This window comes from Hyla sarda, chromosome 2, assembly GCF_029499605.1.
Source record: "Hyla sarda isolate aHylSar1 chromosome 2, aHylSar1.hap1, whole genome shotgun sequence".
Taxonomy (NCBI): domain Eukaryota; kingdom Metazoa; phylum Chordata; class Amphibia; order Anura; family Hylidae; genus Hyla; species Hyla sarda.
The window spans coordinates 157176223-157199222 of record NC_079190.1 but is presented as its reverse complement, the minus strand read 5'-3'; the positions used below and the strand labels follow the sequence as shown (position 1 = coordinate 157199222).

General features: G+C 42.6%; 1 protein-coding gene across 1 annotated transcript in view; it reads left to right on the top strand.

Moving 5' to 3' along the window:
- The window catches only part of UGGT2 (UDP-glucose glycoprotein glucosyltransferase 2), a 409630-nt gene that overhangs the window by 50851 nt on the left and 335779 nt on the right, over nt 1-23000 (top strand). Inside the window, exons 4-6 of the mRNA XM_056555597.1 lie at nt 7755-7867; nt 7973-8147; nt 10070-10166. Coding sequence (XP_056411572.1) covers nt 7755-7867; nt 7973-8147; nt 10070-10166 — 385 coding nt within the window. The remainder of the gene's footprint in view (nt 1-7754; nt 7868-7972; nt 8148-10069; nt 10167-23000) is intronic.

The following is a 23000-nucleotide window of genomic DNA, read 5'->3' as shown; positions in this document are numbered from 1 at the left end:
TACCCCTTTAATGACCAAACATGAGTAATTAAAGGGTATCAAACCACAGACGGAGGAGCAGCTAAATAAAGTGATGCAGGACAGGACAGCCGGACCCCACGCATTCTGTCACTCCATGGTGACTTATTCAGTGGTGTTGTGCCAGAATGTCCTAAGTCTCTATATATCTTGCATATTAATTAATGATACCTGACATGTGACGTTCTGGTTCCCAGATCCCACTTGGTGCCGAGCGCACGCCATAGCGTGTACTTCCGCCCTCCATATTGCGTGCGGGCACTTCCGCCCCATTGGCGGCTATGCTGCACATGCGCAAGCGGCATTATTTTACTCAATGTGACGTACTGCGGGCTCTGTTAGCAAACGTGACTCCATGTTGTAGATAATATTGCACATGCGCCAGTAGCGTTGTTTAGCTACGTTCTATGTTGACACACGTTACTCGGTATCGAGTCACTTGAGTCATCATGTGATTACATGATTGTCCATATTCAAAAGCATTGCATATAGGCCGCCCATGTACTATTTGGTGCCAGAGCATAAGTAACAGGCAGATAAATGTCATGGGTCGCATAGATATGGATAAATATGGCATATATGTGAATGGAAAAAAAGAAGCAATGGACACACAAATAAAAAGCACAGAAATAAAAATATAATTAAATATGAGGTTAGGAGATATTGATCATCATAGATGGTAAAGAATAATCTATATATCCTGCATACTAATACGTTTTATGTACTGGCTGATCAGACATTCCGGAGTCTGTGAAAGCTCAATGGCACATATATTGAAAGCTATGTTGATTAGCATCCAATTTTACTAGGAACATATAGAAAATGTATGCATAAAAGCTACTGTATGGTGATTTACAGATTGCCAGGCTGCTCCCAGACTCAGAGCAGAGGAGTCACCACAGTGAGCAACATATACATGCTATTTGTTAGGGATATATAGGTCCTAGACACAAAAATATGTCCATGATTAGGATTAGGTAATGAGTAACATATCGCTTGCCAGGTACGCAGGTACTATGACAGGTATGCTTTAACCCGTACAGGACCTAGGACGTATGCATACGCCTTCTGTACCTGGGTCTTAAGGACCCAGGGCGAACAGGTACGCCCGTGGGAATTCCGATCCCTGCCGCGCAGGGATCGGACTGGGGTGACTGCTGATATCAATCAGCAGGCACCCGCGCAAATGCCGAGGGGGGTCATCAGACCCCCCATGTCGGCGATCGGCGCAAATCGCAAGTGAAATCGCACTTGCGATTTGCGCAATTCCGGGTCTTACGGGTCATGTGTGACCCGATGACCCGGAGATACAAGGTAATCGGGGGTGTATAATACACCCCCTATCACCTACTGTATCTATGGGGAGGTGGCGATTTCGCCACCACCCCAGGAGAGCTGTTATTGGGCTGGACGATCGTAAAGCCAATAGCAGCCGGCAGGGGAGGGGTTAAACGGCATCCTCTGCAGCGCTGACCGTTAGCTGGGTTCAGTCAGCGGTCAGAGCTGCAAGAGGAGCCAGGGACCCCCCCCTGCACCCATCGGATCGCCTCAGGAAGACCCGAAGATCCCCTAGATCAGGGACAGAATCAACCAGAGGGAAGGGTAGGGAAACCCATGTAATAAAGTAAAAAAAAAAAAAAATCCCCCCCCCCGACCCCCTAATAGGGCTCAAGAGTACGCCACATTTTTTCTAGCGTGACCCGGGCCCTATTAGGGGTTCAGGGCGCTGCAATTTGCCCCCCCCCCCCCTTTTTTTTTTTTTGTCCGCAGCGTTAATCACACACCGTTATACATAGTTACACCATGCACTCACTACACACTCCTGGGTTCACTGAATTTGACTATTTCAGTTATTTTTTCTGTGATAGCCTGGTCAATCTAATGGCGGAGCAGACCAATCTGTACGCCAGGCAGTTCATCGCCCACCACCCAGATTCTTTTTTGGCCAGGTCCAATAAATGGTATGCCGTCAGTGCAGCAGAAATGTGGACATTTTGGGGCCTCTTGCTGCATATGGGCCTGGTCAAAAAGCCCAGTGTCATGCAGTACTGGAGCGGGGACATCTTCTACCAGACCCCGCTTTACAGTATGGCCATGACACGTAAACGGTTCGAGGCTATTTGGAAATGCCTTCATTATGCAGATAATGAGGCATGTCCACCCCGAGGTGATCCCGCCCATGACCGGCTTTACAAAGGGAGGCCGGTCATCGATCACTTTGGGGCCAAATTTTTTGAGGCCTACGTACCGCTTAGGAAGCTCTCAGTTGATGAGTCTCTTATCAGTTTTAAGGGGAGACTCCTCTTCCGCCAGTATATTCCCTCGAAGCGGGCGCGGTATGGCGTGAAGCTCTATAAACTTTGTGAGAGTACCTCCGGGTACACTCTCAAGTTTAGAGTGTATGAGGGACGAGATTCCCGTATTGAACCCCCAGATTGTTCCCCCACTCTGGGTGTTAGCGGGAAAATCGTTTGGGACCTTATGTACCCATTGCTGGATAAGGGTTACCACGTGTACGTGGACAACTTTTATACCAGCATCCCTCTCTTCACATCCCTTGCCGCCAGATCCACGTCCGCTTGTGGGACCGCGCGAAGAAACCAGAGAGTCCTCCCTCTAAATTTGATCCAGACACCTATTCCCAAGGGTGAGTCCCATGCCCTTACCTATGAAAACCTGTTGCTGGTTAAGTATAAGAGGGATGTCCTTATGATGACCACTATTCATGGTAACGGCAGCTCACCTGTCCCTGTGCGAGGTACCACAGCAACGGTCCTCAAGCCAGATTGTATTCTGGACTTCAATCAGTATATGGGGGGAGTTGATCTCTCAGATCAAGTCCTCAAGCCATACATGGCCATGCGGAAAACACGTGTATGGTACAAAAAAGTTGCGGTCTACATGGTACAGGTTGCCATGTACAACTCTTTTGTACTGTACCGGAACGCTGGCAGCACAGGGACATACCTCCAGTTCCAAGAGGAAGTCCTAAAGGTCCTGATCTTTGCTGACCGGGAAAGAGCAGGCCGGACTTCCCAAGAAACTGAAGTTATAGGTGCCAGGATCGTCCCAGGCCAACACTTTCCAGGTGAGGTCCCCCACACTGGAAAGAAGGGACGATCCCAGAAAAAATGCAGTGTGTGTAACAGGAGGGGGATACGGAAGGACACCACCACTCAGTGTGACACTTGCCCCGATCATCCGGGCCTCTGCATTAAGGACTGCTTCAGGGAGTATCACACTTCCATGGAGTGCTAAATTTTCTCTCTTCATTAAAATTTTCCATAATTTCACCCCAGTGTACCAAGTCCAGAGTACATTCCACATTTTAACCCCATAAAACTACTAAATTGCCCAAAAAAACTATTTAATAAAAAATAAAAAAATAAAATAAGACCTGGGGGTATTTTTTCCAAAAATGGGTCATGGGTCACTGAGTCACTATCATCGGGGACTTTTTATGTTGCCTCAAATGCGCAGCGCTCTCTCTCCACCTGAGCGGGTGCGCATTTGAGGCAACAGGTTAGGGACGGCCACACACGTCACATTCCCAGAATGATGATTCAGAGCATAGGGTTTGGGGCGGGCATATTTTTTTTTTTTAGTTTTGGCTGTGCTCTGGGTCATCATTCTGGGAACATAACCTGTTTTATAATTTTATGTCCCACTGTACCCCTTGTTAGTTATTAGTGTACCCCATATAATGCCCCTTGAGGGGGGGGGGGGTCCCACTGTTCTGGCTCCATAGGCAGCTGTCTAGACGCTCCAGGCCCCTGACTGCCCTCCTGTTCCTCCGTGAACAGTGAGCAGAGCCGATCTACGCCCAGATATGAGGTATGTCCTTACTCCAAAGAAATGTATTTACAATTTTTTTTTTTTTTTTTTTTTTGCTGTTCTTGCACTAAATGTGACATGCCCCCCCATTTCAGCAAAATGTGACTCCTTCTCTTCTGAGCATTGTAGTGCGCCAGCTGAGCCCTTGACATCCACACATGGGGTACTTCCATACTCAGAAGAGATGGGGTTACACATTTTAGGGGACATTTTCTCCTATTACACCTTGTAAAAATGTAAAATTTTAAGAAAAACAGCATTTTAGTAAAACAAAAATAAAAAAAATTAATTTACACATCCAAAGTCGTCAAACACCTGTGGAGTGTTAAGGCTCACTGTAACCCTTGTTACGTTCCTTAAGGGGTGTAGTTTCCAAAAAAGTAAGCCCCTATGGTGTCCTGGCACCATAGGGGCTTCCTAAATGGGACATGCCCCCCAAAAACCATTTTAGCAAAATTTGATTTGCAAAAGCCAAATATGACTCCTCTTCTGAGCATTGTAGTGCGCCCGCAGTGCACTTGACATCCACATATGGGGTGTTTCCATACTCAGAAGAGTTGGGGTTACAAATTTTGGGGGGCATTTTCTCCTATTACCCTTAGTTTTGGGGGAAAACTAGAATTTTTGTGGGAAAAAAAAAGAAAATAATTTACACATCCAGCTTTAACGAAAAGTCATGAAACCCCTGTGGGGTGTTAAGGCTCACTGGACCCCTTATTACATTCCTTGAGGGGTGTAGTTTCCAAAATAGTATGCCATGTGGTTTTTTTTTTTTTGCTGTCCTGACACCATAGGGGCTTCCTAAATGCAACATGCCCCCCAAAAAACATTTCAGAAAAACTCACTCTCCAAAATCCCTCTATCGCTCCTTCCCTTCTGAGCCCTCTAGTGCACCCGCCGAACACTTGACATACACACATGAGGTATTTCCTTACTCGAGAGAAATTGAGTTACACATTTTAGGAAGATTTCTCTCCTTTTACCCCTTGTAAAAATTAAAAAAAAGGGGTCTACAAGAACATGCGAGTGTAAAAAATGAAGATTTTGAATTTTCTCCTTCACTTTGCTGCTATTCCTGTGAAACACCTAAAGGGTTAACAAACCTTTTGAATGTCATTTTGAATACTTTGAGGGGTGCCGTTTTTATAATGGGGTCATTTGTGGGGCCTTTCTAATATAAAGGCCCCTCAAATCCACTTCAAAACAGAACTGGTCCCTGAAAAATTTTGATTTTGAAAATTTTGTGAAAAATTGGAAAATTGCTGCTATACTTTGTAGCCCTCTGATGTCTTCCAAAAGTAAAAACATGTCAACTTTATGATGCAATCATAAAGTAGACATGTTGTATATGTGAATCAATATATAATTTATTGGAAATATTAATTTTCCTTATAAGCAGAGAGCTTCAAAGTTAAAAAAAATGCAAAATTTTCTATTTTTTCATCAAATTTTGGATTTTTTCACCAAGAAACGATGCAAGTATCGACAAAATTTTACCACTTACATCAAGTAGAATATGTCACGAAAAAACAAACTCGGAATCAGAATGAAAGGTAAAAGCATCCCTGAGTTATTAATACTTAAAGTGAAAGTGGTTAGATGTTCAAAAAATGGGCGGGTCCTACAGTGAAAATTGGCTGGGTCCTTAAGGGGATTAGAACACAGACTTGATCAGCACCAGTTAAAGAGTAAGCCTGGGGCATGTTGAGGAGAGTCAGGAGACCCCAATACACATTTTACACATTACATTTTGTTATATTGTTTTTATCTCATGAAAGGGAACACTTTAAAATATATTTGGGATCTCTCTCTTGTAACCAGGACCTACTACATAAACTAGGCATCGACTGATATCGTTTTTTTAGGGCCGATAGCGATAATCGGTGCAGGTTAGGGCCAATAGCCGATAACTTATACCGATATTCCGGTATCGGTGGGCCCTTTAAATCAATGCACTGCAGTGGCTTTTGCGGTGCCATAGGCCGCCGTCGCCACCACCTGCTTCTCTCCCCTACCTGTCAGTGTGGTCCGGGCCATCCATTCTTCCTTCCTGTAGTGTCCGGGGGCATTCCGGGTGGAGGGTGAACCGGTCCGGGCTGTCCTTCTTCTCCGGCGGTCATCTTCTCCACTCCGGGCAGGCTCCGGCCTAGTACGCTGCATAGAAGCCGCTGCGCAGTGACGCCCGTGCGCAGCGATGCACCTGACGTCATGGCGTAGCGGCATCTATGCAGCGTACTAGGCCGGAGCCTGCCCGGAGTGGAGAAGAGGACCCCCGGAGAAAGACAGCCTGGAGCGGTTCACCCTCCACCTGGAATGCCGCCGGACACTACAGGAAGGAAGGATGGATGACCCTGACCACCCCCATTACGGGTAAGTTTATTTTATTTTTTATTGACTCGGAGGGTGGGGGAGTGGCCCGACCGATATAGCGGTATGGGCAAAAATCCATACAGGTATACCGCCCAGCACTACGGTGGGGGGTGCGACGCAGTGGGTCGGGGGGCGGTCGCGGTGCGGCGGGTCGGGGGGGTTAGGGAATTTTCGGCTTATCGGCAAGGTAATTGCCGATACCGATAATGCCCAAAATCATGATTATCGGCCGATAATATCGGCCATACCGATAATCGGTCGATCCCTAACATAAACTATATTAAAATGTGGCATAACTTATTATATTATAGAATAAACTTTGTCTTGTGTGGCATTGAGGCAGGTTTGAGGGCAATGAAAGGGTGTTTTTCCCAGTCCTTTCTCGTAGGGATGCTAGCAGAGATACTCATCAGGTGCCTAATTAATGAGGCCAGCAGAAGTGTGGGAAATCTGCATATAAGGAAAGGAAACATAATAGTTTGGGCTCTCCCCAGAAGACAGCAAGGTGGCTGTGGGGAGACACAGGGGTCCTTGTGAGGAGCACACAACAGTGAAGTGGACAGACAAGGAGTCTTAGCACACACAGCAAGAGGCTGCAAACGCTGTGTGTGAACAGTGAGTAAAAGGTTGATGGAAACTTGTGTTTTAAGCTTGTGTTTTAAGCTTTTGTTTGTTCCTGTGTTTGTTTGTTTTTTATCCTGCAACCTATCTAATAAAGCTGGCGAGGAGCCAGACTGCATAAAGAACTGTTGTTTACCTGCTGAATGAAGTAGAAACGTGTCCTGTGGCAGTGTCAAGTACGATCCCAGAGCTAACCCCAGGGTGAAATCCTTACCCTTGATAGAAAATATCATGAGAGAGCGAGTGATTTGGCTCAGCGGTGGGTGCATGGGAAGGGAGTAACTTATGAAGCAACCAAGTCCGTTCAGACCACACAATGACCCTGGCTATTGTGCACAGGTGGTGCTCTACACTTCAAAGATGCACAAAGCGCTTGCATTTAGAAATGCAGTGGAAAAAGACAGTTGGCACTCACCACATCCTTCCATGGGTAATTCTTTATTTAAAAAAAATCCAAGGGATTCTACTATGTGCACTACTTTTTGTATAAAGAAGAATTGCCCATGGAAGGATGTGGTGAGTGCCACCTGACTTTTTCTTTTGTATTTCTATAGATTAAACTTTCTTTGCATAAACTTTGATAAACCCCTTAAATTTGAATATATTCATCAATGCTTCTGCCATTACTGTATTAGGGTGGTCTAAGCTTTACTGAAGTCTGTTTTCCTCTGTCTGATTTTGTTCTGCTGTCTGCATGGGGCTTAGATGTCTCCAAGTGAATGTTAAGACACAGGAAGACATAAAAAGAGGTTTATTTCATGAGTTTATTCTTGCTGTAATACAGTAAACTAACCCTGAGACCTCACCCAAAGCTAGTCAGTAAGGAATTCTAATCAAGGAAAACATGATTATTTACAATTTTTCAAGTGCAATTAAAGCATCTTGTTTAAGTCTAATTATTAACTTTTTAGATTGCGACTGATGAGCCTCCTCCAGAAGGTTGCAGCGCATTTGCGTCTATCCACGGGAGACACACCTGCAAACCAAGTCAGATTAAAAATCTTCTGAAGGAAGCACTGGATAGGTAAAGTTATTGTTTACTTCTCTGCAATCCCATGTAATGTTTTGATATTGTGAAGTAGAAATCCACATTAATATTCAAGACATAATCTTTTTTTTTTATTTGTAGGCCTAGACCTTATTTGTATAAAGGAGATCATATCTTCCCTACTCTTTCAAAGACTGCTCCAGTTGTAATTTTGTATTCAGAAATTGGTACAAAAGCATTTGCCACCTTTCATAAAGTGCTGGTGGAAAAAGCAGAAAGTGAAGAGATCATATATGTTTTAAGACATTACATACAGGTGTGTTGGCACAGCAATATACTTTTGTATATATATATATATTCTGTATCCTATGCATGTTTGATTTGTAATATAGACTAATAATAAGGGCTAACAATAAGAAGAAAAACAGAGGAATTGAACTGTGAACTAGCTCAGCAAATAAGGATTTCTACACAGAACAGCCAATAAGTATGCCATAAGTCACACACACCATTATAGGGAGAGTCAACTGTTTATTTGCAAGCAAAAAAAAACATCTGCAAGGAGTTGTATGTTATCCCTCTGTGGATTTCATGAGGGTACTCTGGTGTCCTCCTACAACTGACCATAGGGTGCATCTTATTTAGGGAAATGAGATTATGCCCTTCCAGGCACGCCCTGATCAATGATACATTTATGCCATGTCAAACCAATAGATAAGAGAGGAAGAATCCAGCGCTAGAGGACTTTTTGTAGATAAAATCCAGTTTTCACCTGCAAAAAGTCTGGCACTGGATTCTTCTTTTCTTATCAAATTATGCAAGTGTTTTTCCTGCGCTATCTTTGGATGCAGAGGCAATGCTAGGTTAGCTGAGGTCCTATGGGTTGTATGCCAGATAAATATACACAAAAGGGGGACATTTATCAAAGATTTTACTCCTGTTTTGTGTTTAAATGTTTTCACAAAATTTTGCGCAAGCTGTTTTCTTGGCGTCTTTTTTTGCATTGATTTTGGTGGAGCATTTCCTCCAGATGTTTAGGTTTCGGTGTACCTTGGAGTGACCTATTTAGTATGCACAAATTAATTAACTGTGTACATTTCATTTACCCGCAGAAATCTTGCGCAATGACCATATTTTGAACGCAAATATAAGCCATCTTGGACTGCACGTAGCAAGATGCTCTAAATGTTTGATTCCATTTTTCAAAAAGTGGATTGGGGAGATTACTATATTTGCCCGCAATTTATGAAACTCATTGCGCTTGATTGATAAATTTAGCACTTCTGCGCATAATTTAGAATTCGCCAAAAGGGGTAAACTGCTTCTACCATACACAAATGATACATGTCCCCCAAAATGTCTTAGTTTGGAAAATCTCTAAGTATGAACCTTCATTATATATTGTGTTTTAGAACCTAAATTATGACTTGATTTTAAAACAAAAACAATCTAATGCAGTATTTCCCAACCAGGGTGCCTCCAGATGTTGCAAAACTACAACTCCCAGAATGCCTGGACAGCCTTTGGTTGGGAAACACTGATCTAATGCTTAGTGCATGTTCACAACGTAGGAGTAGAACAACCACGATAATGGTGCTGCCAAATTCAATCACAGACAAATAGCGTCTGATGAACCCCACTGGTTATGATAGTGTTAATCTGCTTTCTGTTATGAAGTTCTGCAGTTTCCCAAACTTAATTTCACTGTAGGCTACACTATTCTATTCTCAAGCAACAAAGGATTCTAATGGAACCACTGAGGCAAATTTGGACAGGGCCTTAGTGTTTCTGGGAAAAACCATGACTCTATCCAATGTTTGTGCTGTTTGTGATATTCAGAATCCCCTGTATTTCTAAATGTAATGTTTATTTTATTGATAATGATTTTTAAAATAAAACAATAAAATAATCCAAACTTGTCAAAAGTTTGTACAGTTTATTAGTGTTTTCTTTATCAAAATCTAGGTATAATATGATTTATTTGCATATATTTGTTATATACAGTATATTTACATTTACTTATTATAACCTGCTCTACATCTGTCTGTGGTAATTTACTGTAACATTTGTAGTCATTGAAACAATATCCTTTCAGGTAATAAACAAAAGGGTCCTGAACAGGTCAATGTTGTATGAAATTCATTTCCCATGCATATTTTATGATTTATTATTTAATAAATGATATCCACCTACAGTTGCCAAACATTATCCCTCTCTAATTTTGTTCTCAAATTCTAGAAACCAAGTAATAGGAAAACTAACCTGTCTGGCTATGGAGTTGAACTTGCTATAAAGGACACTGAATACAAGGCAATGGATGATAGTCAAGCTGAAGGTACGGTGTCTGAAAAACACATTATTGTGAAAATTTGAAGTATATATTTTTTTATACGACTAGCTGATAGGGGAGGTTTACTATTGTTGTTTAGTTGTTTGTAGCGTTTATCATGGCTATTTAATATTTTAGAAATATTCTGTTGATTATATATTGAACCATTAAAGGGTACTTTGCCCCTAGACATCTTATCCCCTATGAAAGGATAGGTGATAAGATGTCTCATCGTGGGGGTCTCCAACGATCTCTCCTGCAGCCCCTAATCATCTGCAGCACGGAGCCAAAGTTTGCTCTGTGCCTGATGACTCATGATACAGGGGCCGGCGGTTCTTGATGTCACGGCCCCGCCCCCTTATGACGGCACACCCCCTTAATGCAAGTCTATGGGAGGGGCGTGGCCACCGTCACAAACCACCGGCCCCTGTATCGTGAGTCATCAGGCACGGAGCAAACTTCGGCTCCGTGCTGCAGATGACTAGGGGCTGCAGGAGAGATCGTGGGGGTCCCCAGCGGCAGGATCCCCAGGATCAGACATCTTATCCCCTATCCTTGGATAGGGGATAAGGTGTCTAGGGGTGGACGTAAAGTGCTCTGCGGGTGCGCAACAGGGCTCAGTAGTGAGAGCGCACTAGGCACATTTGAGGCCTAAATTGGTGATTTGCACAGGGGTGACTGTTGGTTACAGTGGTTCTGACATAAACGCAAAAAAAAAAAACGCCCACATGTGACCCCATTTTGGAAATAACAACCCTCATGGAACATAACAAGGGGTATAGTGAGCCTTAACACCCCACAGCTGTTTGCCCAATTTTTGTTCTCCACCACTTTGCTGCTATTCCTGTGAAACACCTAAAGGGTTAACAAACTTTCTGAATGTCATTTTGAATACATTGAGGGGTGCAGTTTTCATAATGGGGTCCATTATGGGGTATTTCGAACATAAAGACCCTCAATTAAAGGACATTTATAGTGCAAAATAACTTATCCCCTATCCGAAGTATAGGGGATAAGTTATAGATCGCGGGGGGTCCAAGCGCTGGGACCCCCCGCGATCTTCGGTACAGGGCCGCAGTAATATACAGGAAAGGGGGCGTTCCATCTCCGCATGACGCGGCAGCCGACACTACCCCTCCATGAATCCCATAGAGATACATGGAGGGGGAGTGTCTGCCGCTGCTTTCTGCTGGGGACGAAACTTCACTTCCGGCAGACTGCCACGGCCCCGTCCAGGAGATCCCGGGGGGCCCCAGCGCTCGGACCCCCCGCGATCTATAACTTCTCCCCTATCCTTTGGATAGTGGATAAGTTATTTTGCGCTGGAGTACTCATTTAACTTCAAAACTGAACTGGTCCCTAAAAAATTCTGATTTTGAAATTTGCTGTTAAACTTTGAAGCCCTCTAATGTCTTCAAAAAAGAAAAACAAGTCAACTTTATAATGAAAACATAAAGAAGACATATTATATATGTGAATCAATATATAGTTTATTTGGTATGTCTATTTTCTTTACAAGCAGAGCGCTTCAAAGTTAGAAATATTCAAAATTTTAACATTTTTTAATGACATTTTTGAAGAAATGATGCAAGCATCGACGAAAATGTACCACTAACATAAAGTAGAATACGTCACGAAAAAACTATCTCTGAATCAAATTCATAAGTTAGAGCATCCCCGAGTTATTAATGTTTAAAGTGACAGTGGTCGGATTTGCAAAAAAAAAAAATTTTCTGGTCCTTAAAGGGTACTCCACTGGAAAACACTTTCTTTTTAATCAACTGGTGACAGAAAGTTAAACAGATTTGTAAATTACTTCTATTAAAAAATCCCAATCCTTTCAGTACTTATCATTTGCTATATACTACAGAGGAAGTTCTTTTATTTTTGAATTTACTTTCAGTCTGACCACAGTGCTCTCTGTTGACACCTCTGTCCATTTTAGGAATTGTAGAGTAGGAGCAAAAGCCCATAGCAAACCTCTCTTGCTCTGAACAGTTCCTGACACTGACAGAGGTGTCAGCAGAGAGCATGTTGTCAGACAGAAAGGAAATTCAAAAAGAAAAGAACTTCCTCTGTAGTAAACATCATCTAAAAAGTACAGGATGGACTGGGATTTTTTTTAATAGAAGTCATTTACAAATCTGTTTAACTTTCTGGCACCAGTTGATTTAAAAGAAAATGTTTTCCAGTTCAAGGGTTTTTTCAGGACTTCTTCAAAGATGGATTATCCTATGCATAGGCATTCATTAATTAATCTCCAGTGTGCCTACACCCAGAAGCCCTGCCGATCAGCTGTTCAGCATCCTGCATTATACAGTAAACTGGGTCCACCACTATACAATGCATGGCACAGGGCTTCTGACGCTTTTTATTGTACGCTAAAGGTGCCAAACAGCTGATTGGCAAGGGTTGCGGTGCAATTCTTCCTCCAAGCCACAACATGACACATTTGCTTGAGTCAGGGTTTTTTTTTTTTTAGAGGGCCAATACAATTTTTCAGTTTCTGTGCCGTGTACTGTAGTTTTTATCTGTACCGCTTAATATGTGTTTATTCTACATTCATTCTGCAGCATCATACTGTAATGTGCTCTGTAAGAAGAGGAGGCACAGGAGCCTCTCAATGAGGGCAAGTGTGTGAGGAGCTACCACAGCTCACCACTAGGGGCAGCACTGAGCAGCAGCATCACTCTCTGCTCAGACAGCTCAGCATTCAATTCAGAGGGATACATCAGCTGCTTGGTGTATGTAACCTCTGTATGCCACCCCTGCTGCTCGGGCTGTCAAACACCTAGACATAGGGCTGGTGGTATACCAGTTCATACCGAATACCAAATTTTTTGGGCTGCACGATATGAATTTCCCCCCATACCTGAATACCGGTTGGGCCCCTCCCCCTCGGGAATGTATTATCAGCCCAGCACGCTATCCCCACATCGGAGAAATAATCCTATGTTACTCGACAGCACTGTTCTGCCCCCCCCCCCCCCCCCCCCAATTAATGATCAGCCCAGCGGGGTACTACTCACATATGTCACCTTCAAGCACTGCCCTCCTCCTCTTTGTTGGGGGCCGCCGGGCGCTGGAACTCTATACTGTACGTCAGTGGTCTCCAACCTGCAGACCTCCAGATGTTGCAAAACTACAACTCCCAGCATCCCGGGACAGCCAACGGCTGTCTGGGCATGCTGGGAGTTGTAGTTGGCTGCCCAGGAATCCAAATTGACCGCACAGTTCTCACTGAGATTAACTTTTTCAGGGTTTGTCTCTCAGGGAGGACTTAGTCAATTTGATGGCGGCTCAGACAAACTTGTACGGCCAACAGTTTGTGGCCCAGCACCCCGATGCTTTTTTTGCTAGGCCCAATATATGGACCCCCATCAATGCAGCTGAGATGAGGACATATTGGCACCTCATCCTGCATATGGACCTGGTCAAAAAAGCAAAGTTTTGGTAATAATGGAGTGGGGCTGTTCTGTACAGCACTGCACTTAACCATATGGCCATAAAAAAGGGCTCACCTCTCAGTAAATCCAGCAGCTTCGTGGCTGCCCTTGCGCCAGAACAAAAATGTTCACCACCTATAGAGGAGGTTGATATTTCTGCCACTTTACGTGTTGCAAGTCAGCCCTAAAGTGGCTTGTGGGGAGGATACGCTGCCGAAACGCCCCCTCCATGCGAGACCCTCACAATCCCGGCAATTGTCAGCCACCCCCATGCAAATCCCTAATTTTGGCCTGAAATGCGCATGGCGCTCTCTCACTCTTGTTACCTGTCGGATTTCAAGGCAACGGTTTAGGGCCGCATACGGGGTATTTTCGGACTTACAAATTATAAATTATGGGGAGCTTTTTCTCCTTTTACCCTTATAAAAGGAGAACTTGGGGGCTACGCCAGCATGTTAGTGTGAAGAAATAAAATATTTTACCCTAACATGCGGGTTTTGCCCAATATTTTTCATTTTCACAAGAGGTAAAAGGAGAAAAACAAAATGTGTAACGCAATTTCTCTTGAGTTTGGAAATGCCCCATATGTAGATGTAAAATGCTCTGCATACGCAAAACAGGCCTTAGGAGTGAGAGCGCACAATGTACATTTGAGGCCTAAAATTGGGATTTGCATTAGAATGGTTTATGATTGCTGAGGTTCTGACATAAACGCTAAAAAAATAAAATAAAAATACATGTGACCCCATTTTGGAAACTACAACCCTCAAGGATTTTACCAATGGGTGCAGTGAGCATTTACACCCACCAGGTGTAAGTTTTCATATTCACAGCCCACTGTTCCAAAAATCTGCCAGACACCTGTGGGATGCACCCCTTGTTATGCTCCTTTAGGGGTGAAGTTTCCAAAATGTTGTCATATGTGGGGGGTTTCCGCTGTTCTGGCTCCATGGGGGCTTTGTAAAGGCGACATGGTCCCTGACTTCCATTCCAGCCAAATCCTCTCTTCAAAATCCCAAAGTTGCTCCTTCCCTCCTGAGCCCACATGACTCTTTACGTCCACATATGGGGTATTTCCTGAATCTGTAGAAATTGGGTCACATATTTTGTGGTGCTTTTTCTCCAATAACCCCTTGTAAAAAAGACAAATTTGGGGCTACAACAACATGCTAGTGTAAAAAATTCTGACGTTTCCCCTCCAATTTGCTGCTATTCCTGAAAAATACCTAAAGAGTTAACAAACTTGTTGAATGTCATTTTGAATACTTTGAGGGGTACAGTTTTTATAATGATTTATGGGGGATTTATAACAAAAAGCCCCATCAAATCCACTTTAAACTGAACTGGTCCCTAAAAAATTCAGATTTAGAAATTTTGTTGAAAATCTGGAAAATTGCTGCTATACCTGAAGTAGGGATGTCCTGAAACCGATACTGGTATCCGGTCCGATACTAGCCATTTGTATGGTATCGGACTCGTTTAATGGCCCCGATACCATGCCCAATACCTGATGCCGCTCTGCTGCCCCGTTCTTCTATTCTCCAGTCCGCATCATAGTGTTCCATGGAGGAGCATGTGACACACACGTCACTCCGCCTCCTCCCCTGCGCCCAGCGTAACGCTACGCAGGAAGCAGAGTGACGTGTATGTCACATGCTCCTCCATAGGATGACATGATGCAGACGGGAGCACCAGCACCCAACCCGAGGAGGTGAGCTGCCTGCAAGGAGGGGGCTGCTACTAATGTCTAAGCGCGGAGGGCCCTGCTGCTGTCTAAACGGCGGCTGCTGCTGTCGCACGATATTTACGCACGCGGCGATACCAAATATGTATATAAAATAATTTTTTTTACACTTTTTGGGGGTGAAATAGGGAAAATGGGACAATTTACATTTTTATTGGGGGAGGTGGTTTTTCACGTTTTTTTTACTTTTATTTTTTACTTTTATTTTTACACTTTAGTAGTCCCCATAGGGGACTATTTATAGCAATCATTCGATTGCTAATACTGTTCAGTGCTATGTATAGGACATAGCACTGATCAGCGTTATCGGTCATAACGGGAGACGGCCGGAGCAAGGTGAGGGGACCTCCGGCCGCCATGCTGGATGATCGGATCACCGCGGCAGCGCTGCGGGCGATCCGATCATCCATTCAAAGTACCGCGATGCTGCAGATGCTGTGATCTGTATTGATCATGGCATCGCGCGGATGTCCGCCATTACGGGCGGGTCCCTGGCTGCTATCAGCAGCCGGGACCTGTCGCGCATGACGCGAACATCGCTCCGATGCTCGTGGTTATGCATAGAATGTAAATGTACGTCCTGGTACCACCTCACCAGGACGTACATTTACGTCCTTCGTCGTTAAGGGGTTAAAAAGTTAAAACATGGCAACTTTATGATGCCAACATAAAGTAGACATATTGTATATGTAAAACAATTTATTTGGCATGATTGTTTTCCTTAAAAGTAGAGCATTTCCGACTTAGAAAAATGCAAATTTTTCAACTTTTTTAATGAAAGTTTGGAATTTTTCATAAACAAACAATGTAAGTATCAACGAAAATTTACCACTATCTTCAAGTAGAATATGTCACGAAAAAAAATTCTCACGACACAGGTCAGATTTGCAAAATTGGCTATGCCCTTAAGGGGTTAATGAAGTGTTTTTTTTTTTTTTTTTTTTTTTTTTACCCCCCTTATCATGCACAGTCACCATCACTAGTCCTATAGCACCATCTGTTTTTTTTTTCTCCAGAACAGCTGCATTTGTGTGTTTTATTACTGTAACTGCTTAATGTGAACACATGCCTGACCCACCGAAAATCAAAATGTTTAATGTGTCAAGAGAAGTTGTCAGTCCTGGGTCAGCTTACTTCCTCACCTATCCGATAGCTCCTGCTAGCTCCCAGACCCATCCTTTTCCAGCTCTATCTGTATACTCCTTGTGATGCTATCTCTATGGGATCAGGGTATATAGTAAGTAGTTAATACCCCTCCCCTGAGGCTGTGTATACACATCGGGGGAGATTCTCAAAAACTACTGTAATTTCTGTTCCAGCGATTTTATTCAAACCTTTTTTTTTTTCTCCCCACATTTTCAAAGGTCTTTTGTGCTGCTTTTAAAATATGTGAAAATGCCTTTTTTTCACCACTTTTTGGTTTTTTTTTTTGGCACCCAATTATTTTTTGTTTTTTTTGCAGCCATATTGTATTTTCTTTTCTTTTTTTTTTTGCCAAAATTGCAGAGTTTTACATCCCAGGAAATTCTGGAGGAAACATATTGCGAAATATTCCATGGTTACTAGTGCCCAGACAAGCGATAACTGTATAAATAAAACCTTTCTGAGCTTAACCTCTTAAGGACGCAGGGCATATCCATACGCCCGTGGGAATTCCGGTCCCCAGCGCTAGCCGGTTGGGGACCGGAGCCGGATGCCTGCTGAAATCGTTCAGCAGGCATCCCGGCATATCGCCCAGGGGGGGTCATTATGCCCCCCCATGTCGGCGATCGCCGCAGATCGCTGGACAATTCAGTCCAGCGATCTGCGGCGATTCCGGGTCAATCGGGTCTCCAGTGACCCGGTGACCCGGAATTACTGGCTGTTCGGGGCCGTCTCTGACGGCCCCGAACAGCCAGAGCCTGCAGGGGTGAGGTGGCCACCTCACGATCGCCCTGATTCGTCGACCGGATTACCGGCCGCCCAATCAGCGCGCCTGCTGCGGGAGTCACTCCCGCAACCCGCTCCACCCCTCTTCCGGAGGACGTGAGCGGGTGCGGGAAGACGACCCCGGGTGCTGGGGACCCCGATCCCAACATTGACGCCGGGGACATTGACGCCCCAGGAGCGACGGCGGCGGCGAGGGACAGTCCTGTGATGGAGCAGCAGCAGGAGGTGAGTTACAGCCTCCTGCTGTTGCTTAGCAACAGCTCCCAGCATGCAAAAAGGGCATGCTGGGAGCTGTAGTTATGCAACAGCAGGAGGCAGACCACCACAACTCCCAGCATTCCCTTATGGGCATGCTGGGACTTATGGTTTTGCAACAGCTGGAGTCACATTTTTTCTATGGAAAAGTGTACCTTCAGCTGTTGTATAACTACAACTCCCAGCTTGCACAAACAGCTAAAGTGCATGCTGGGAGTTATAGTGGTGCATCTGCTGGTTGCATAACTACAACTCCCAGCATGCCCGTTGGCTGTCGGTGACTGCTGAGAGTTGTAGTTTTGCAACAGCTGAAGGCACACTGGTTGTGAAACTTAGAGTTTTTTTTTTTTTACCTAACTCAGTGTTTCACGACCGGTGTGCCTCCAGCTGTTGCAAACTACAACTCCCAGCAGTCACCTTACACCATGCACCGTACATGCTGGGAGTTGTAGTTTTGCAACAGCTGGAGGCACACTGGTTTTGAAACACTGAGTAAGATCACAAATTCCGTGATACATAACCAGTGTGCCTACAGCTGTTGCAAAACTAAAACTCTCAGCATGTACAGTCTGTCAGCGCATGCTGGGAGTTGTAGTTTTGCAACAGCTGGATGTCCCCCCCAATGTGAATGTACAGGGTACACTCACATGGGCGGAGGCTTACAGTAAGTATCGGGCTGCAAGTTTGAGCTGCAGCAAATTTTCTGCAACAGCTCAAACTGCCAGCGAGAAACTACTGTGAACCCCCCCCCCCATGCGACTGTACCCTAAAAACACTACACTACACTACCACAAAAAATAAAATAAAAGTAAAAAACAATACATATACACATACCCCTACACAGCCCCCCTCCCCTCCCCAATAAAAATGAAAAACGTCTGGTACGCCACGGTTTCCAAAACGGAGCCTCCAGCTGTTGCAAAACAACAACTCCCAGTATTGTCGGACAGCCGTTGACTGTCCAGGCATGCTGGGAGTTTTGCAACAGCTGGAGGCACCCTGTTTGGGAATCACTGGCGTAGAATACCCCTATGTCCACCCCTATGCAATCCCTAATTTAGGCCTCAAATGCGCATGGCGCTCTCACTTTGGAGCCCTGTCGTATTTCAAGGCAACAGTTAAGGGTCACATATGGGGTATCACCGTACTCGGGAGAAATTGGGCTTCAAATTTTGGGGGATATTTTCTGCTTTTACCCTTTTTAAAAATGTAAAGTTTTTGGGAAAAGAAGCATTTTAGGTAAAAAAATTTTTTTTTTTTTTTACATATGCAATAGTCGTGAAACGCCTGTGGGGTATTAAGGTTCACTTAACCCCTTGTTACATTCCCCGAGGGCTCTAGTTTCCAAAATGGTATGCCATGTGGGCTTTTTTTGCGGTCCTGGCACCATAGGGGCTTCCTAAATGCGGCATGCCCCCAGAGCAAAATTTGCTTTCAAAAAGCCAAATGTGACTCCTTCTCTTCTGAGACCTGTAGTGCGCCAGCAGAGCACTTTTCACCCCCATATGGGGTGTTTTCTGAATCGGGAGAAATTGGGCTTCAAATTTTGGGGGGTATTTTCTGCTTTAACCCTTTGTATAAATGTAATTTTTTTGGGAAACCAATCATTTTAGGTAAATTTTTAAATTTTTTTTTACATATGCAAAAGTCGTGAAACACCTGTAGGGTATTAAGGTTCACTTTACCCCTTGTTACGTTCCCTGAGGGGTCTAGTTTCCAAAATGGTATGCCATGTGGTTTTTTTTTTGCTGTCCTGGCACCATAGGGGCTTCCTAAATGCGGCATGCCCCCAAAGCAAAATTTCCTTCAAAAAAGCCAAATGTGACTCCTTCTCTTCTGAGACCTGTAGTGCGCCAGCAGAGCACTTTTCACCCCCATATGGGGTGTTTTCTGAATCGGGAGAAATTGGGCTTCAAATTTTGGGGGGTATTTTCTGCTATTACCCTTTTTAAAAATGTTAAACTTTAGGGAAACCAAGCATTTTAGGTAAAAAAAAATTTTTTTTTTTTTACATATGCAAAAGTCGTGAATCACCTGTGGGGTATTAAGGTTCACATTACCCCTTGTTACGTTCCCCGAGAGGTCTAGTTTCCAAAATGGTATGCCATGTGGGGTTTTTTGCTGTTCTGGCACCATAGGGGCTTCCTAAAGGTGACATGCCCCCCAAAAACCATTTGACGCTCCTTCCCTTCTGAGCCCTCTACTGCGCCCGCCGAACACTTTACATAGACATATGAGGTATGTGCTTACTCGAGAGAAATTGGGTTTCAAATGGAAGTAAAAATTTTCTCCTTTTTACCCCTTGCAAAAATTCAAAAATTGGGTCTACAAGAACATGCGAGTGTAAAAAATGAAGATTGTGAATTTTCTCCTTCACTTTGCTGCTATTCCTGTGAAACCCGTAAAGGGTTAAAACGCTTACTGAATGTCATTTTCAATACTTTGGGGGGTGCAGTTTTTATAATGGGGTCATTTATGGGGTATTTCTAATATGAAGACCCTTCAAATCCACTTCAAACCTGAACTGGTCCCTGAAAAAAAGCGATTTTCTAAATTTTGTGAAAAATTGGAAAATTGCTGCGGAACTTTGAAGCCCTCTGGTGTCTTCCAAAAGTAAAAACTCATCAATTTTATGATGCAAATATAAAGTAGACATATTGTATATGTGAATAAAAAAAAAAATTATTTGGAATATCCATTTTCCTTACAAGCAGAGAGCTTCAAAGTTAGAAAAATGCAAAATTTTCAAATTTTTCATCAAATTTTGGGATTTTTCACCAAGAAAGGATGCAAGTTACCAAAAAATTTTACCACTACGTTAAAGTAGAATATGTCACGAAAAAACAATCTCGGAATCAGAATGATAACTAAAAGCATTCCAGAGTTATTAATTTTTAAAGTGACAGTGGTCAGATTTGCAAAAAATGGCCGAGTCCTTAAGGTGAAAAAGGGCTCAGTCCTTAAGGGGTTAAATGTGAGTGCAGGTGCAGTGACAAAGAAAAAAAAAAAAAAAAAACATTTCTCAATAATAATTTTCTTTTTTTAATAATTACCTAAATAACACCTTTTCCCAAAAAAACTAAGAAAAAGACCAAAAACAATAAAACTACAACCATTTCTGTGATTTCTACACTATCAAAAAGCTGGTGTGACATTTTTTATGTAAACTGGACTCTCACCCCTTTTGAAAATATCATGTAAAACAGACAATATACGTGGACACACCCACTTTTACAAAACTGACGTGAACAGTGTAATCGCAGCACAAAGCTCTTTGAAAATGTGGTTGATACTTTTTGCGCCAAAATTTTGGCGCAAAATTCTTTGAGAATCTCTCCCATAGTGTTTTTCCTGACTTTTTCTCTTTTCAATCTTTATTTATAGGCCATCAATTAACTCCTGAAAAACCCTTTTAATTTCAGTGGTTACTGTATAATAGGCCTTATGTCCCTTGTGGTGGTGCTGCATGAGAATTAAACACTTGGTGCTAGGTTCCATCTAAGATAACAGATTGTTAGTGGGGCTCCAATGGATTGTAGAAAAGAGACAAGCTAGTTTGACACTCTGCAGCCCTAAAGTGCAAAACAACTCGACTGCTGTCAAGCTTTGTCTTTACTTTTCAAGTTTTGCTGTTAATCACATGTCATGAAGTACTTCAGATATGGCAAATTTAAGTCAAAAAGTGAAAGTCAAAGCAAATGTAAAAAAATCAGTAATTTTTCTCATACTATACATGAACTTTCCTAGTGCTGGTGTTGATTAGGTCAACTGTGTTTGGTCTAGCTTATGTTCTAAGTGTATGTGTTAATAATAATGCATGACATAATCTAATCTTTAAATTCCATTTGTGGTTTGTGTGATACAAGGTATCCTCAATAAGTCTTGCCCTTTGTGAATGTACTAATAATTATAAAATTACAATGGAAAAAAATCTAACTTGATGAAATAAGAGTTGATGTATTTTCTGTTCTAAAAATGATAGCACATTGCAATTTCTATGTTGAGATGGCCATCTCTTTATGTTCCTACTGCATAATCTGAGAAGTTCAGATAAGATTATATTCTACAGTTTATTCAGTTCTCTACCAATTTAAATAGTGAATATTCTTTCAAACAGCTTCCCTTCATGTGGTAGCCTATATGATTTCTAGACCTAGATAGTACATACTATAGAGACTCACATTTTGCAGCCTTGTGCTAAAATAAAATGATCCAATGTAATAGAAACAGTGTATAGGATGCCCTCACCAGTTAATCTAAAACTTCAATCTTTATTCGGATCCTTTAAAAATCATGCCCGGGACAGGTGAAGAGAGACTCCGTGGTTAGTGAAATGCTAACTGAAAAAAGCCTGAGGCTGACGTTTCGCAGTCGCCCACTTTTTCTAAGCCTCTTTGAGAATGTGTGTATGTGTGTATATGTAAAATATATATATATATATATATATATATATATATATATATATATATATATATATTTTTTTTTTTTTTTTTTTTTATATTAATGCATAGTGTGTGTATTTCCTGTAGATATATTAGAAGTTGTAAGGCTCCAGTGCTATGAAGGGATTTATAGCAAGAGGAGTTTCTCCCTGCCTTGGAGCATTAGTCAGTCTCTATAGCTTTAATTGTCAATTAAGCCAAACTGAACCATGTTTTCAGAGAATATAGAAAACTGCAATTCTCCAGTTTTAAATTTTTATCTATATAAATATTTTCTGTATTTAGCCTTTATATTTTCTGTATCTAGCTTGCTCTCGTTTATACCTAAAAATTGAAAATAAGATAGAACAAATATTGACATGGAAAATTCCACCTTATTCTCATGTTTTAGAAACTCTTCCTCTGTCTATGTATTTTTGCTTCGGGAGTTTCAATGACCTTTTATGTACAAGCAATTTTCAGTTACAGTTTTTTCTCTAATAATGTGGTGTCCAAAAGTCTTACAGACCAAAACCAAAGATTGCAGTAAATCAGATGTAAATTACTTTCTGCCTCGCAAAGCACTAGATCAAATCGAAATGCTCATGTTTTGTCTACTAGAAGAGAGCAGCCAGCCCTTTGGAAAGGACACAGAAGGACACGGAATTCTTGACACATTAGGCTTCACTGTTACTGTAATTATGCTCTCTGTGCTTTGTTCTGACAAGTTTCTCTGCTCTATGTACGGACACATCATCCCAAATGCTAACCTCCTGCTACATGATCTTTTCTACATAATCGTGTACATTCTCTCATCCTTAGTATTCATTTTCTGTTTAGTGTCTTTGTGCCAAGATTCTTTGCAGCGCTGCCCTTTTCAGATTGGTAGCCATTTGTGTGCTCTGCTACCCTCTGGTGAAGCTCTTTAAAACTTTTAACAAGATGTTTTTTTTAGGCCAACTAAAAAGTCATCTTGTCTTGTTAAAAGTAACTTACTGGGCATCATTGTTTTTATACTGGAAATAAATTATAAAGGTTACTCATT